This window comes from Balaenoptera musculus, chromosome 10 (assembly GCF_009873245.2).
Source record: "Balaenoptera musculus isolate JJ_BM4_2016_0621 chromosome 10, mBalMus1.pri.v3, whole genome shotgun sequence".
In the NCBI taxonomy this organism is placed as follows: Eukaryota; Metazoa; Chordata; class Mammalia; order Artiodactyla; family Balaenopteridae; genus Balaenoptera; species Balaenoptera musculus.
The window spans coordinates 10,182,847-10,199,198 of NC_045794.1; the positions used below are offsets into that span (position 1 = coordinate 10,182,847).

At 40.5% G+C, this 16,352-nt stretch overlaps 1 protein-coding gene across 1 annotated transcript in view; it reads left to right on the forward strand.

The window, feature by feature from the left end:
- Window positions 1-393: 393 nt before the first annotated feature.
- CREBL2 (cAMP responsive element binding protein like 2) overlaps window positions 394-16,352 on the forward strand; it is a 30,173-nt gene continuing 14,214 nt past the window's right edge. Inside the window, exon 1 of the mRNA XM_036866231.1 lies at window positions 394-729. Coding sequence (XP_036722126.1) covers window positions 715-729 — 15 coding nt within the window. The 5' untranslated portion in view covers window positions 394-714. The remainder of the gene's footprint in view (window positions 730-16,352) is intronic.

A 16,352-nucleotide genomic window follows, 5' to 3' on the forward strand; every position in this document is an offset into this window, starting at 1 on the left:
GCACCATTGTGCATTCTTAGGTTTTTTGTTTGTTTGTTTTGTTTTGTTTGGGGGGGTTGAATTTTTAAAATAAACAACCTTCAGTGTTTCCTCGGTGTCTATGAGGAGGGCCTGCTCCCAGGGCCCCTCCTTCAGGTCCGCCTCTGCGGGGCTCCTAGGGTCCCCTCCCCACGCCCAGACCACTGGAACCCAGGGACCAAAACATTGTGGGAAACGTAGTTTCGGCCCCTCCTGCGTAGCGCTCGCCGGCAGGAAAACGGACGCCTTTCTGAGGCTCTGTGGACATTGTAGTTTCCTTTTTGGTTCGCCGCGCAGAGACCGCGGTAACGAAAACTACAATCCCCAGAATGCCGCGGTGCTACGGCAGCCGAAGCAGCCAATCCGCGCGTCGCGCTGCCGCCTACTCTCCGGTCCGGGCCTCTCTCCAGGGCGTCTGTAAACACAGCCGGAGCTTGTCATGGAGGGGGAGGAGGAGGCAGCGGCGGCGAAGGGAGGCGTTCTGCGCCGCCTCCAGGGTCCGCTCTGCCATCCCTGAACTGGTCCCTCGTCCCCATAACTGTGGCATCAGGGAAGCGAACTGTTAGGCGAGAGGAGGAGGCAGTCAGAACCTTATCCCGTTCTTCCCCCGGGGCTGGGGCCGGGCCGGACCAGGCCGGCTGAGCCGGGGGAGGGCCGGGGGAGGGAGCGCCCGGCCGGGCCGGCCTGTCTGCCGAGATGGATGACAGTAAGGTAAGTCCCGGGGTTTGCACGCGCAGCTGCTGCCGCCGCCGCCTGCTTGTCGCTAAGTGCTCGTCCCGCCGCTGAGCCTCAGCCCCGTAACCCACGCAGCACCCAAGAGACACCGGCCTTAGACATCTCTGCGCCTCCAGCTATGACCCCAGCTACCCAGACAGGAATTGAGGGAACAGCGGGCTGCGTTCTTCCAGCAAGGGCCCACTCCTCTGGAAAATCACACCCAGGGCAAGCCTGTTGGTCAGCTTTTCCAGGTAGTGTAAACCCTAGTCCTCCCGAGATAAGTGAAGAAACTACTGTGCCTTTTCTTTTTGCCTTCCTTTGTCCCCACCCAGCCTTCCTCCACGTTGGAGACCTTAACTAGGGCACCCTGAACCGGCCCTGTTCCTCTTGACGGTCCCCCTTTCTTCTCCCAGGCTCCCTTACTCAATGCCCCATTCATATAATCGGTTCACTCCCCCTCTGAGCTGTTCTGCTAAGCTCCTGTTGCTATTCGTCCAGAGTCTGGAATCTAACCTCCTCTAGAAAGCCTTCTCCAAGAAAAGGAATGAATTCCTTCTTGTTAATCTATCTTAATATTCCATCCCCATCCCCCTTTCCCTATCCAGATCACTTATCCCTATGATGATAAGATGACCGACAGTATTCATTATTGGTTAATTCATATAGTTTATGTATAACCTTTGTCTATCCACGTTAGTGTTGTCTAGTTGTATGTCATGAAGATAGTGATGGTCAGTTTATTCATCATCAGCTTATCGATGTTTTAGAGTGTTTAGGAAGTTGGACTTTTTTTTTTTTTTTAAGGAATCAGACTCTAGAGTTTGCCAGTTTTCAAAATAGACACTCTTCCCTATGCTTTCCAGAGGTCTTACTTTCCACACTCTCTGGCATGCCGCTTGTGATAGCTTTTTCCTTCGTTTGGGTACCCTTTCCCCCTCCACCTAACCAGTAACATTTTGCTGCTATCAAGTTTTTGTTTCACCCATCCTCAGAGAGATTGAAAAAATTTCCATCTTCTCTGTGCTGCTTGTGTTATTCTACCTTATCTCCTCTTCCTGTTCCCGCAGAAGACTGAGAGAGATGAAAACAGGGAAAGCCCAAGGCAGTACTCTGGAATCAGGACTCACCTAGAGGAAGCATATTTGTGAAGTAGCAAACCCCTCCTAATAGGAAGTGGTATTTCCCAGACAGAAAGGAGGAGTTCTGAAAGTTTTCCAGAAAAATCAGAAGATAATTTTCCATAACAACCTTTGCTAGCTTGATCTTTCAGTGTTAATTTTGAAATTAAGTCCAAATACTGTGTCCACTATCTTTCCTAGATATGGCTGGGAAAGGATGCTAAAGCAGCATATTCTTTCATGTCCTCGGTTTGAGACTCTCACAGTATATTCTACATAATTTTCAGTTGTTTCTTTTTTGAACCTTTGAAACATGTAATAACTTTCTCAGAGTCTTTACTAATCTCAAATAAATTCAAGAAAAATACATAGGATTTTGAGTTATCTTATCTACCTATAAAATAACATAGGACTCATTTCTAGAAACAGGCAAGCTCTAGTGGAAGGTATAAAGTGTTATGGTTTTGCCTAAAGAGTGAAGTTAATTTTGGGGGGTAGGCTCTTCATAACTTCTTAGAAGGTTCATAGCTAAGCAAAATGAATTCAGTACTCATTCTTTATTAATTCATTGTATTGTGGCGGTATTTAAAAACCAGCAGTTTCTTCAATCTTTAATGATTACGGAAAAGAAAAACCACTTCAGATGTCTCTGGATGGGTAGTGCCTCTGTGAATACACTACTTTCACTTTGAATACATGTCGTAGCTGTGGTTGAGTAACGTTTAAATGCCACGTACAGCAAGACCGGATTGCTCTTTCAGCAGTCAGGTGGTATGAAACAGTCTTTTAAAAAGGCTCCTAGTCCTGCCTTTGCCTTTGCTCTAGTTGTTACCGTCCTGCAAAATTGTATTCTCCTCCTAGTAGATACATACACACTCACACAGAAAACACACTTCTCCCTCACATTATGTATGGGTGATGGAGTCTCAGGTTCCGTTTTCCCCTGTGTAAGGGGAAAGTTGAGGCTTGGACGTATATGGTGGTTGTGCTGGTGAGGGCATAGAAGATGACAAACTGGCTGACAGCAAGGCCAGGGCAACAGGAGGAGGACAGAGTGGGCAGGAGCAGCAGTTACAGAGAGGCAGTATTTGAGTGAGCAGGTCAGGAAGCATGATGATGATGTGATGACCTCCCTTTATAAAGATTCTGTATTCTGAGTTGTTTTCATCAGTGGTGGTGAATGAGTTTGCCAAGAGCTTTCCACCTTCTGCCATCTAGTTTCCTGGAGTCAGGGCAGGACAGTTTTGAATGGGAGTGCAGCTTTGCCTTCCAGGTAGGTAGCAATGTGCCTGGTATGTTACATCATAGAGTACTGGTTAATAGTGATTGAATTGCATTGGAACAGAGTGGCATTAAGGAGACTGCCCTAGATGTACCTGGGCTTTATTAATCAGTTTGCTCTATTGAGCCAGCCAGCCTGAGTATACAGACTACAGCTAATGGGAAAAATAAAGCAAGAGACAGACTGGGCATCTAAAAGGGGGGCTTGGGGAAGTGCTAAGTAGCACATCTCAAATTCTGATTGAATAGATTTCTACTTAGGCTAGTTGAGAAGGAAAATATCTTGGCTAAGTTATTTAACCTTTTTGAGCTTCCATTCTATCTGTTAGATGGTCAATACCTTCTTCCCAGGCTTTGTTGAGGATTAGAGATAATGCATTTGAAGCATCAAATACAGAGTCTAACACATGATAGGCACTCAGAAAATATTATCCTTATCATATTATCTGTCAGTGACTTCCTCGGTCTTTAACACAGTGCAGTAGGCACCTGAGATGCTCATTTTAGTAATTTTTAAGTGTGCGCTGTTGCATGACATTTGCAGCTGTGTTTCCCCCACGCTACCCTCTGCTCCTAACTATGCCCCCCAGTGGGACACGGACCACGGGATGGGGCATGAAACGACCTTAAACTGTGCCCTTAACTGTCAGATTGTGTGAGAAAGGTAGTCTCCTGAGCCTACCTGCTTGTCCACCACTAAGAAAAAGCGCTTGTTTTATGAAAGCCTCTTCTTCCTAACGTGCTGCATTCAGTTACAAAGAAAATTGAAATGTGTTATTTTCAGAGGCTTTGATCATAGAGGGTTTCCTATTTTCTATTTGACTTTCATGTTTATCGAACGAACGAATGAGTAACTTGAAATATCCTAGACCAGCTGTGTTCCTGCCGCAGACTAAGCTGGTAAAAGACCACCATTCTGTATTGCCCAGCCTGACAGTTTAGGGCACCAAGTTCCAGCTGAGGGACTGGTGAGAGAGCGGGTCAGCCACTGGCCACAGGATGCTGATATGGGCTGCCCTTCTCCTGCATACTTCCTTTCCACCTGTGCTCCACATGATTATCTGAAAATGAGGTTTCTTATACAGTTCTGTAAATCAGCTATACTTCAATAAAAAAATAATAATCTGTCCAAAATCATAATAGCTTAAAGTGGTGGAAATTAGATTTGAACTCTGGTTATATGCCAAAATCTATGTTCCTTCCTAATTGGACCATTCCTTACCATTCCTTACCCCTTAGGTCATTTCTTCCATTCAGTTGTTCTGAGTAATGCTGGTTCTCACGAAAATTTTAACCTGGCCAAAAATCTCTTTGACATTCCCAGAGCTGTCCTTTGGCCCCTGAAGTCCCTCTTGTTGGCCCCTTAGCCATCCTTTGCTATAGTTGGAACTACCCTCCTTGGGCAGTGCCATGAAGCCCAGAGACTTTCTGCCTTTTCTGTCCTCCTGCTCTATCCATGCTTTCCATGATACCAAGACAGAAGAGCCAGCTCGTTTACCAAACTAGACAGTAGATATTCATGTTTTAAATGTGCCTTCCTTACCTGCGTAGGCTATGTGTACATTTTAACTAGGGTACCTCTACAGATATCAGTTGAAATCTTAAGTTTAAATAACCTTATTCAGAAGGTTTTCTCTTTAAGGTTTTCCTAAAAGTTTGTTCATTTATTCATTTATCGTCAAACATTTGTTGGACACCTAATATGTATGTAACACGAGGCATTGTGCTAGAGATACAAAGACAAGTAAGAGTTTATAATTATTCTCAGGAGCTTATGTTTCAGTGGGCTAGACAGACATACAGAAAAATAATTACAACGTGGTGAGGTAAGAAATGAGGGCAGTCGTGGCAAAGTGCTTTGGGGGCACTAAGAATGGATGGCTAACTGGGTATGTCAGACATGGGTTCACACAGTAGGAATGAATCTGTAAGGAAGAATAGGAGTCCCTCAGAAAATGGGAAAGAGGGAATATCCTATACTAAAGCATATTGCACTGGGAAATAAGTATTTTGGTACAAGCTAGAGCAGGAATTGGGGAATTTTCTTTAAAGGGGCAGATAGTAAATATTTGTGGGCCACGTGATCGATCTCTGTTGCAATTAACTCTACCACTGCAGCGTGAAAGCAACTGTAGGCAGAATGTAATGCATGGATGTGGCTGTGTTCTGATAAAACTTTATTTCCCCAAACAGGCAACAGGCTGGCTTTGGCTTGCCAGCTGGGCTAGAGTTTGCTGATCCCTGAGCTAGAGCATAAGGCACAGCTAGAGGTGTGGGCAGAGATAAGGATGGAAGGATAATCAGGGGCCAGCTCATGATCTGCTTGGCAAGTTAAGCTCAGAAATTTGGGCCAGTATTTTTCAAAGTGTGAAATAAAGAAGACTGAATCAGAATTTTGGGGAACAGGGCCTGGGAATTTGAATTTTGTTTGAAAACCAAGGCACCATAGTTGTTGAGGAGCTATTAAAGGATTTTAAAGCAAAGGTGATAATATCAGATTTGTGTTTTCAAAAAAAATGTTCATGGCTATATGGAGACTGGATTAGGGTAAAGATGTAGGAACTGGAACAAGACTAGAGGCAGATGGTCCAATTAGGAAGGAACATAGATTTTGGCATGTAACCAGAGTTCAAATCTAATTTCCACCACTTTAGGCTATTATGATTTTGGACAGATTATTATTTTTTTATTGAAGTATAGTTGATTTACAGTACTGTATTAGTTTCAGGTGTACAGCAAAGTGATTTAGTTATATATATATATATTTCAGATTTTTTTCCATTATAGGTTATTACAAGATATTGAATATGGTTCCCTGTGCTATACAGTAAATCCCTGTTGCTTATCTATTTTGTGTATAGTAGCATGTATCTGATAATCCCATAATCCTAATTTATCCCTACCCCCCTCCCTTTCCCATCTGGTAATCATAAATTTGTTTTCTATGTCTGTGAGTCTGTTTCTGTTTTGTATATAGGTTCATTTGTATTATTTTTTGATTCCACATTAAGTGATATCATATAATATTTGTCTTTGTCTGACTTACTTCACTAAGTATAATATTCTCTAGGTCCATCCGTGTTGCTGCAAATGGCAATATTTCATTCTTTTTTATGGCTGAGTAATATCCCATTGTATGTATATATATACCGCATCTTCTTAAGCCAGTAGTCTGTTAATGGGCACGTGGGTTGTTTCCATGTCTTGGCTGTGGACTGCCATAGTGCTGCTGTGAACATTGGGGTGCATATATCTTTTTGAATTAGAGTTTTCCTCTTTTCCAGATACATACCCAGGAGGGGGGTTGCCCGATCATATGGTAGTTCTATTTTTGTTCTTTTAAGGAACCTCCATACTGTTCTCCATAGTGGCTGTATCAATTTACATTCCCACCAACAGTGTAGGAGGATTTCCTTTTCTCCACACCCTCTCCAGTATTTATTATTTGTAGACTTTTTGATGATAGCCATTCTGACAGATGTGGGTGATACCTCATTGTGGTTTTGATTTGCATTTCTCTAATAATAAGCGATGTTGAACATCTTTTCATGTGCTTGTTGGCCATCTGTATGTCTTCTTTGGAGAAATGTCTGTTTAGGTCTTCTGCCCATTTGTTGATTGGGTTTTTGTTTTTTCGGTATTGTTGAGTTACATGAGCTGTTTAATATTTTGGATATTAACCCCTTGTCATTCGCATTGTTTGCAAATATTTTCTCCCATTCTGTAGGTTGTCTTTTTTGTTGATGGTTTCCTTTGCTGTGCAAAAGCTTTAAAGTTTGATTAGGTGCCATTTGTTTATTTTTGCTTTTATTTCTTTTGCCTTGGGAGACTTACCTAAGAAAATATTGCTATGGTTTATGTCGGCCAATTATTTTAATCTTTTCAGAACTGTATTTCTTTACCTATAAATTGGATGTGTTAATAAAGCCTTATTGAGTTAGTGTGAGAATTAAATGTTATATATGTATTTAAAAAAACGTAGTACATAATGGGTTCAAAATAAATGCTGGTCCTCTGTGACTCCTCACCAGCTTGGTTAGATTGCTCAGAAGAAAGGCCTGAGCTGAAGACCATGCTAGAGACCATTACAACGTAGGCTGTGGTTGATGCAGCATGCATAAAATCCTTGAAGGATAAAGAAGGTGGACAGAAGAGAGAGCTAAAGAGACAGAACCCTGGAAAACTTTAAAATGATCAGAAGAGGCCAAGGAATATGACTCAGCAAAATAAACTGAAAAGGAGAGGTTAGTGATACAGGAGAACCAGAAAAAAAAAGGTTGTTATTCCATCTGAAGTAAGTAGTGAAAAAGTATCCATTGGACTTCAAAAACAGGAGATTGTTTATGAACCTAGCATGAGAAGTTTCAACAGAGTGATGGGGCAGAAGCCAAAATGTAGCGGTTGAGGAAGAGTGGGTGGTAAAGAAGCAAAGACAGTAAAGTATACAGGCCGATATACTGGGTTCATTTCCAGACTACTGCAGTAAAGCAAATATGTAATAAAGCAAGTCACATGAATTTTTTGGTTTCCTAGTACATATAAAAGTTATGTCTACATTATACTGTAGTCGATTAAGTATACAATAGCATTATGTCTAAAAAAAAAATACATACCCTACTTAAATAATACTTTACTGCAAAAAAATGCTAGCCATCATCTGACAATGCAGGGTTGCCATAACCTTCAGTTTGTAAAAAAAATGCAGTAAAGTGAAGCACGATAAAATGAGACATGCCTGTAGGCCACTCTTACTGAGTCAGTTTGTAACAGTTTGGGGCATTGCTAAAATACATGTAGTATTATATTTAGCTTCAAACAGTAATAGGCTGGGGAAGGGGAGGATTAGGGGTTGGGAGAGGAGAGGCAGGAGTTAACAGTCAGAAATGCCTGCTTTATCTTGTTTCTCCTCTGTTAATGAGAAAAACTGGCAGAAGGGTTAGCAGCAGGAAGATGTGATTAGACTTTCTCTCTTTCTGAAGATCTGGTAAATAAGAAAAGAGAAGAGCCTAACCAACAGCTGTGAAGGAAGTTATGGGAGCCTTAACACCAAATGAAAGTATAGCTGCTTGTTTTTTTTCTTTAAAGTGGTAAAGAGCAGTGGCTGGCCGCATTCATATCTGTCTTATTTTTCTTTAATGGATGGCAGATAATGTTTCACTTTATGTTTTCAAAAGAAAAGTGAAACAAGCTTTCCTGCTATTTTCCTTCTTAGCTGGGGCTGATGCTGCCACTTCATGTGAATGCAGTAATTCTCTTAGACTTCACAACTTGAAACTTTTATGAGTCGCCTTAAGAATTAGAGCATTAGGGGACTTCCCTGGTGGCGCAGTGGTTAAGAATCTGCCTGCCAATGCAGGGGACATGGGTTCGAGCCCTGGTCCGGGAAGATCCCACATGCCGCGGAGCAACTAAGCCTGTGCACCACAACTACTGAGCCCACATGCCACAACTGCTGAAGCCCGCGCGCCTAGAGCTCGTGCTCCTGAACAAGAGAAGCCACCGCAATGAGAAGCCCGCACACCGCAACGAAGAGTAGCCCCCGCTCGCCGCGACTAGAGAAAGCCCGTGCGCAGCAATGAAGACCCAACACAGCCATAAATAAGTAAATATATTTTTAAAAAAGAATTAGAGCTTTAGGATGTAAATAAGTGCTAAAAGGGTGGTAAAATAATAAGAGTTATTGATTGGTTTTTGAGATTTTATATCCCTTATGAGAGAGGTTTGGTTTTTTTTTTTTTTATCAACTTCTATAAGCTGGTGGTAGTGGTGGTCATAGTAATACCAATTTAAATTAAATTGCAAAATATAAATGGCAAAATATTAAATTAACTTGCAAAAATATTTTTTAAAATTGCTAATTTTTCTTTGCATTTATTCATCCAATTATCAGTCTTTTAATAAATGCCTTGTAAATGCCTGGCTCTGGGCCAGATAACAGTGGGGATTGGAATAGAAAACACAGCTTCTGTGCCTGCAGTGCACACATCACTTGGAGGAGATAGAACTTAAATCTGTGAGGCCACTAAAAATAACCAGTATACCATGTAAATTCAGCGTGATGGTGACTATATGTTCCAGAAATTCGGAGATGAAAAATAATGTGTGGACAGAAGGTGATTGTCAGCAAGCTTCCCAGAAAGAGGGCCAGGGCTGACCCTAACCAAAGGGAGCATAATGTTTGCAGGTTTGGATCAGGCGGCAGGGGCCGGGTTGTGGAGAGGGAGCGTTTAGAGAAATGGTGAGTATAGGCAGGAATGCAGGGCGTGGGGTGAGCTCCCCAAGGACACAGGCATGACTTGTTGGGAAAAACGAAAGAGAAAATTGGCTCGGTGAGCAGGAGCCTGGATGTAGCGGGCTGAATGGTGGCCTCTAAAAAGATACATCCATGTGCTAATGGAACCTGTAAATATCCCCTTATATGGTAAAAGAGTGAATATTATATGGCCCAAAATGTGACTTAGTTAAGTATTTGAGAGGAGGAATTTATCCTGGGTTCTCTGGGTGAGCCCTAAATCCAATGGCAAGTGTCCTCCTAAGAGTGCGGCAGAGGGGGATTTGACAGACAGACGTGGAGGCAGGGTGACCACAGAGGCAGAGCTTGGATCGATGTGGCCACAAAGGAAGGAGTGCTCACAGCTGCCAGCAGCCGGAAGAGGCGAAGGACGGCTTCTCCCCTAGGGCGGCTGGAGGGAGCACAGCAGCCCTGCCAGCCTTCTGGCCTCCAGAACAGGGAGAGAACACATTTCTGTTGTTTTAAGCCACCGACGTCGTGGTGGTGGTTACAGCAGCTACAGGAAATCAGTATTCTGGATTTGGTGACCTGGTAAGCAGTGCTGAGCCAGAGGCCTGCCCTTGAGCCGGAGCGTGACATGGCCAGAGGGCCGTTAAAGTTTGTTCTTTCTATAATGATCAGGTACCACCTTTTTACAATGAAAAAAAAATACACTAAAGTTATTTTAATAAGCTGAAAAGAAAGGCTAATTTGGCAGTTCTTTGCAAGATAGATTAACCAGGGAAGTAAGGAGGGATGGGAGGGAGATCCACTGGGAAACCCACGGCAATACTCTGTAAGTAGGGTAGTAATGTAGGTAGTAGGAATAGAGAAGAAGAGCTAAATCAGACATGTTGTAAAGGAGTAAACTGGCATGACTTCAGTGGGTGGCACAGAGAGTCGCAAATAGCAGAGGGAAATTTCAGAGACGCATAAAATGAAAAAATTTGTTAGTTAACCTCCTCACCGCTGCCCTCCATCAGGTGACTAATGTCACAGTGAGCTGGATTAAATGAATCCAGTCATTAAATGACTGACTATATAGCATTAATATAGCACTGCATTTAAAGCATCTGTCAGTTTTAGAGCCTTTTCAGGGAGTTATATGTTCAGGTTAATGAGTCCTACCTAGGAATCTAGAAGGGAAATAGTCATGCTTGATGATAGTGAGTCATCTTGTGACAACTGAGCATCTTTAGTCAGTTGCTGTGATGCTAATCAGGGGACTTGGGTTCTATCCAGATTTTATATCCATGAAATAAAGAGATCACTATGCTTATCTGTGTGTGTGTGTGTGCATCCCTATACCAGCAGCACTCCTGTGTGTACTGATATCCTGCCCTTTATAATGGTGTTTATTTCATGTCTGCTGCATTTCAGAAGTCTAATAAATATATTAAAGATAAGGACCCTATCTTCTTACATTAATATTCCTAGAGTTTGACAGTGTTTGGGGCAAAGTGAGTGTTCAATAAATGGTTGTTAAATAAAGAAATTAATTTTCCCCTCTTTACCTGAAAAAGATGAGGGTAAGTGTTTACCTCCCCTGGTGTGAAATAACGTGAGCCTGACATGCGGAGGCCTAGCTCACGGCCCTGCCCACAGTGAGTGCTTGCTCCCTGCACGCCCAGATTTAGCTCCGAATTTGTTTTTGTTGTTTGTTCCTAAAAAGCCGAAGTAAAATGATCCAAGAATCTTTGGAATAAGATTTAATCTGGACACTGGAGTCCTCCTCATTTGAAGAAGCCCCTAAAGGACATGCATCTACAATCACACCTCTTCTTTCCACAGACATTAAACCCATTGACTGGGGAGCCTGTGGCATCAGGAACTCCCTCTTGGCTAAATGCAGTTTTATCTTAATTCTCAGCCTTTTAAAACTCATAAATTAGGAGCTTTATGCTTGACCCCTCCCCTCCCTCGTGTTCTTTCTCATGTGCTTGTGTCTCTGTGCCACCTTGATTCTTCCTTTGCTGCTATTCTTTCTGCTCTCTAAGGTTCGTGTCATTTTAAAAAATAGCCCATACCATAAAATTCATCCTTTTCAAGTATATAATTCTGTTATTTTTTAGTGTATTCACACAGTTGTACAATGATCACCACTATCTAATTCCAGAACATTTTCATCACCCCAAAAGAAACCCTTATAAACAAACTATTATACTCATATAATGGAATGTTATTCATATTATTTAGCAATAGAAAGAAACGAGCTATTTAGCTACAAAAAGGTGTGAGGGAACTTAAATGCATATTGCTAAGTGAAAGAAGCCAGTTTGAAAAGGCTACCTACTATATGACTCCAACTATATGACATTCTGGAAAAGACAAAACTGTAGAGTAATAAAGGTCAGTGGTTGCCAAGGTTTCACGGGAGAGGGAGGGAGGAATAGGTAGAGTGCAGGGGATTTTTAGGGCAGTGAAAATATTCTGTATGATACTCTAATGGCAGATATATGACACGATGCATTTGTCAAAACCCATAGAATTGTACAGCACAAAGAGTGAACCCTTAAGTAAACTATGGACTTTACTTATTAATAATATATCAACATGGGGTTAATCAATTGTAACAAATGTACGACACTAATGCAAGATGTTAATAGGTGAAACTGTGCAGAGAGAGAGGGGATATATGGGAACTCTGTACTTTCTGCTGAATTTTCCTGTGAACTGAAAACAGCTCTAAAAAACAAAGTCTATTAATTAAAAACAAAACAAAAAAACCTTTAGCAGTCACTCCCTATTATCTCCTTCTCCTTCCAGCCTTAAACAACCACTAATCTACTTTCTGTTGCTATAGATTGCCTATTCTAGACATTCCATGTAAATGGAATCATATAGTATGTGGCCTTTTGTATTTGGCTTCTTTCACTTGGCATAATGTTTTCAAGGTTCATCCATGTTGTACCATGTATCAGTACTCCATTCCTTTTTATGGCTGAATAATATTCCATTGTATGGATATACCACATTTTGTTATCCATTCATCAGTTGATAGATATTTGGGTTGTTTCCATTTTTTAGCTGTCATGAACAGTGGTGCTCTGAACATCTGTGTACAAGTTCTTATGTGACATATGTTCTCATTTCTTTTTGGGATACACCTAGAAGTAGAATTGCTGAGTCATATGGTAATTCTGTGTTTAATATTTTGGAGGAACTGCCAAACTGTTTTCCAAACTGGCCACCATTTTACATTCCCAACAGCAATGTATGAGGGTTCCATTTCTCCACATCTATACCAGTTCTTGTTCTTGGCTGTCTTTTTGATTATATAGCCATCCTAGTGGGTTTAAAGTGGTATCTCATGATTCTGATTCACACTTCCCTAATGACTAATGATGTTAAGCATTTTTTCATATGCTTATTGGCCATTTGTATATCTTCTTTGGAGAAATGTCTATTCAGATACTTTGCCCACATTCTAATTGGATTATTTATCTTTTTATTGTTGAGCTGGGAGTGTTCTTTATATATTATGGATGTAAGTCCCTTATCATATCTATGATTTACAAATATTTTCTCTCATTCAGTGGATTATCTTTTCACCTTGATGGTGTCCTTTGAAGCAGAAAATTTTTAATTTTGTGAAGTCCAATTTAATTTTTCTTTTGTTGCTTGTGAGGTCATACCTAAGAAACCATTGCCTAATCCAAGGTCACAAAGATTTATTCGTGTGTTTTCCTCTAAGAGTTTTATAGTTGTCTCTCTTACATTCAGACCTTTGTTCTGTTTTGAGTTAATCTTTGTGTATGGCATGTTGTAGGAGTGCAACTTAATTCTTCTTTGTAGATATCCAGTTGTTCCAGCACTGTTTATTGAAATGACTATTCTTTCCTCATTTCTCTATTGTTTTGGCACCTTGTTGAAAATCAATTGACCGTAAACATAAAGGTTTATTTCTGGATTCTCAATTCTTTTCCATTGATCTGTATGTCTGTCCTTGTGCCAGTACCACACTATCTTGATTAGTGTAGCTAATAAGTTTTGAAATCAGAAAGTGTGAGTCCTTCATCTTTGTTCTTTTTCAAGATTGCTTTGGCTTTTTTGGGTCCATTGTATTTCCATATGAATTTTAGGATTATCTTGTCAATTTCTGCAAAACATCAGCTGGAATTTTGATAGGAATTGTGTTGAATCTGTAGCTCAATTTGGGGAATGTTGTCATCTTAACAATATTAAGTCTACCAATCCATTAACATGGAATGTCTTTCTTTTTATTAGGTCGTCTTTAATTTCTTACAGTGATTTTTGTGGCTTTCAGTATATGTCTTGCACTTTTTTTTTTAATTTTAGGCTGAGTTGGGTCTTAGTTGTGGCACGTGGGATCTTTGTTGCGGCATGCAGTATCTTTTGTTGTGGTGCATGGGTTTTTCTCTAGTTGCGGCACGTGGGCTCTCTAGTTGTGGTGTGCAGGCTCCGGAGTGCATGGGCTCGGTAGTTGTGGCGCGCGGGCTTAGTTGCCCCATAGCATTTGGGATCTTAGTTCCCTGACCAGGAATCAAACCCATGTTCACTGCATTGGAAGGCAGATTCTTAACCACTGGACCACCAGGGAAGTCCCTGCACTTCTTTTATTAAGTTTATTCCTAAGTATTTTATTCTTTTTGATGATATTCTAAATGGAATGTTTTCATAATTTCATTTTCAGGTTGTTCATCGTATATAGAAACACAACTGATTTTTATATATTGACCACCTTGTGTCTTGCAACTTTGTTCAACTCATTTATGAGCGCTAATAGTTTTTTTGTGGATTCCTTAGGATTTTTTATATATAAGATCATATCATCTTCAAATAGAAATAGTTTTACTTTTTCCTTTGTAATCTGAATGCTTTCTCTTTCTTTTCCTTGCCTAATTGCTGTGGCTAGAACCTCCAGTACAATGTTGAATAGAAGTGACAAGAGAAGACAAAAATCCTTGTTTTGTTTCTGATCTTTGAGGGAAAGTATTCAATCTTTCACCTTTAAATGATGTTAGCTGTGGTTTTTTCATAGATGCCCTTTACCAGGTTGAAGAAGTTCCCTTCTATTCCTAGTTTTTCGAGTGTTTTGGGTTTTTTTAAATCATATAAGGGTGTTGGATTTTTTTTTTTTAATTGGCATTGGGTCTTCGTTGCTGCATGCAGGCTTTCTCTAGTTGCGCGAGTGGGGGCTACTCTTCGTTGTGGTGCGTGGGCTTCTCATTGTGGTGTCTTCTCCTGTTGCAGAGCACGGACTCTAGGCATGCGGGCTTCAGTAGTTGTGGCACACGGGCTTAGTTGCTCCGCAGCATGTGGGATCTTCCCGGACCCCAGGGCTCAAACCTGTGTCCCCTGCATTGGCAGGCGGATTCTTAACCACTGTGACACCAGGGAAGCCCCAGGGTGTTGGATTTTGTCAGGTGCTTTTTCTGAGTCTATTGAGATGAACATGTAATTTTTGTCCTTTTTCCTATTGATATGGTGTATTACAGTAATTGATTTTCAGTTGTTAGACCAACCTTTATCCCTGGGATAAATCACATAGTTATGGTAGATAATCCTCTTTATATGCTGTTAGATTTAGTCTGCTAGTATTTTATTGAAGATTTTTCCATCTATATTCGTGAGACATACTGGTCTATAGTTTTCTTATGATATCTTTGGTTTTGGTATTAGGCTAATATTGGCTCATAGGATGAATTGGGAAATGTTCTTTCCTCTTCTGCTTTTTGGAAGAGTTTTTAAAGAATTAGTGTTAATTCATTAAATGTTTGGTAATTTACCAGTGAAGTCACCTGGACTTGTCTTTATGGGAAATTTTTTGATTACTCTTTCAGTCTCTTTATTTGTCATTGGTCTTTTTAGATTTTCTATTTCTTCTTCAGTCAGTCTTGCTACTTTGTGTCTTTCTAGAAATTTGTCCATTTCATTTGTCCATTTCAACTAGGTTATCTAGTTTTTTGGCAATGTTTCATAATATTCCCGTGAAACCATTTTTACTTTGGTAAAGGCAATAGTGATGTCTTCTCTTTCAGTCTTGAGTTTAGGATTTTGAATGTTTTCTCTTGGTCAGTCTAGCTAATGGTGTGTCAATTCTGTTGGTCTTTTTGAAGAACCAGCTTTTGGTTTTATTGATATTTTTTTCCCTGTTGTTTTTCCATTCTCTGTTTTATTTATCTCTAGTGTGATGTTTATTATTTCTTTCCATCTACTTGTTTTAGGTTTAATTTGCTCTTTTTCTAGTTTCTTAGGGTAGAAAGTTAGGTTATTGATTTTAAAATCTTTCTTCATTTAGGTGTTTATGGCTACTTTTGAGCACTGCTTAAGCTGTATCTCATAAAGTGTTGGTATATTGTGTTTTCCTTTTCATTCATCTCAAAGTATTTTTCTTATTTCCCTTGTGATGTCTTCTATGACTCATTGGCTACTGAGGAATGTCTTTTGTGTTTTATCTGTCATATTTATTAAATACTTATTATGTACTAAGGTAAAATATGACAGAGTCCTTGGTGCTTACTTTCTAAAAATCATGACCTTTAGTTTTAGCTTATCTCAAAGGAGAACGTGTTAAAAACAGATAGTTAACAGAAAAGTAGGACCTTCATTCTTACTTTAACGTTTTTAACATATAATGAAGACAGAGTTAGAATTGCAGAGGCCCTGCTGAAATCTAACATCTCTAATATCCTACCTTTGTGAAAGAAGTTCCCTGTGCAGGGCAAGACAAAATCAATGGCTGGCAGGTTGCTTTTCTTGGTGGTGTGGGTTAGGGAGACAGGCCTTGTGAGTGTTTCCCTTAGGACCTTTTCTCTGCAGCTCACAAATGTGTTTTCGGGAGGAAGAGGAGGTAAAATAGCTGATAAAGAGGTACCTTGTTACAAAAACAGCTATTTAAATTTTCATGTGGCCCTATGTCGGTAGAAATAAAACTACAACAGAAAAAAAGTTAAATTGGAGGATTATTTTCATAGTTTTCTTTT